The sequence below is a fragment of the Morus notabilis genome, unplaced genomic scaffold (assembly GCF_000414095.1).
Source record: "Morus notabilis unplaced genomic scaffold, ASM41409v2 C11270681, whole genome shotgun sequence".
Classification (NCBI taxonomy): domain Eukaryota; kingdom Viridiplantae; phylum Streptophyta; class Magnoliopsida; order Rosales; family Moraceae; genus Morus; species Morus notabilis.
The window spans coordinates 1-640 of record NW_010383955.1 but is presented as its reverse complement, the minus strand read 5'-3'; the positions used below and the strand labels follow the sequence as shown (position 1 = coordinate 640).

Genomic DNA, 640 nt, shown 5'->3' with positions numbered 1-640 from the left:
GGGCCTAGAGCTTGACGATCTCCGGGATATGGACCGGGTACCGGTCAATGCAATCGGCCCAAGGCCCATCGGTCGGAGTCTTGATCGTACGGTTGCACTTCCATACCGCACTGTTGCATTTAAACCCACTCCCGAATGCGATCTGCCAAATCCGGTCACCTCTTTTCATCCTTCCTTTGGCTTCAATGTAACTCATCTCGTACCAGAGCGAAGACGACGACGTATTGCCGAATCTGTGGAGTGTCATTCTCGAGGCCTCGCAGTGCTCCGCCGAGAGCTGAAGATTCTTCTGCAGCTCGTCGATGACGGCTCGGCCGCCGGCGTGGATGCAGAAATGCTCGAAAGCCTGCTTGAAGTCCGGGATGTATGGCTTCCACTTTGGGTTGAAGATTTTTCTTCCGATTAGGGTTAGTAGAAAGAGGAGCTGCTCCGATGCGGGGAGAACTAGGGGACCGATCGTGGTGATGTTCGATTTCAAGGCTTCGCCTGCGATGGCCATGAGATCTTTCGAAAGAGAAATTCCAACTTTTCCTTCCTTGTCTTCTTCCTCGAAGACGCAGCGGTAGGCCTTGTCGTCCGCGCCCTTGTGGGTCCGGACGACGTGGACGAGGCGGTACTTAGCGCGCCGCCGCTCGGATCG

General features: G+C 55.5%; 1 protein-coding gene across 1 annotated transcript; it reads right to left on the bottom strand.

The window, feature by feature from the left end:
• LOC112094809 (3-ketoacyl-CoA synthase 6-like) lies at positions 1-637 on the bottom strand (the record flags this gene model as incomplete). Its single annotated transcript, XM_024176497.1, has 1 exon — positions 1-637. A coding segment is annotated over one exon (633 nt), but the record flags the coding sequence as incomplete, so codon positions are not given.
• Positions 638-640: the final 3 nt, after the last annotated feature.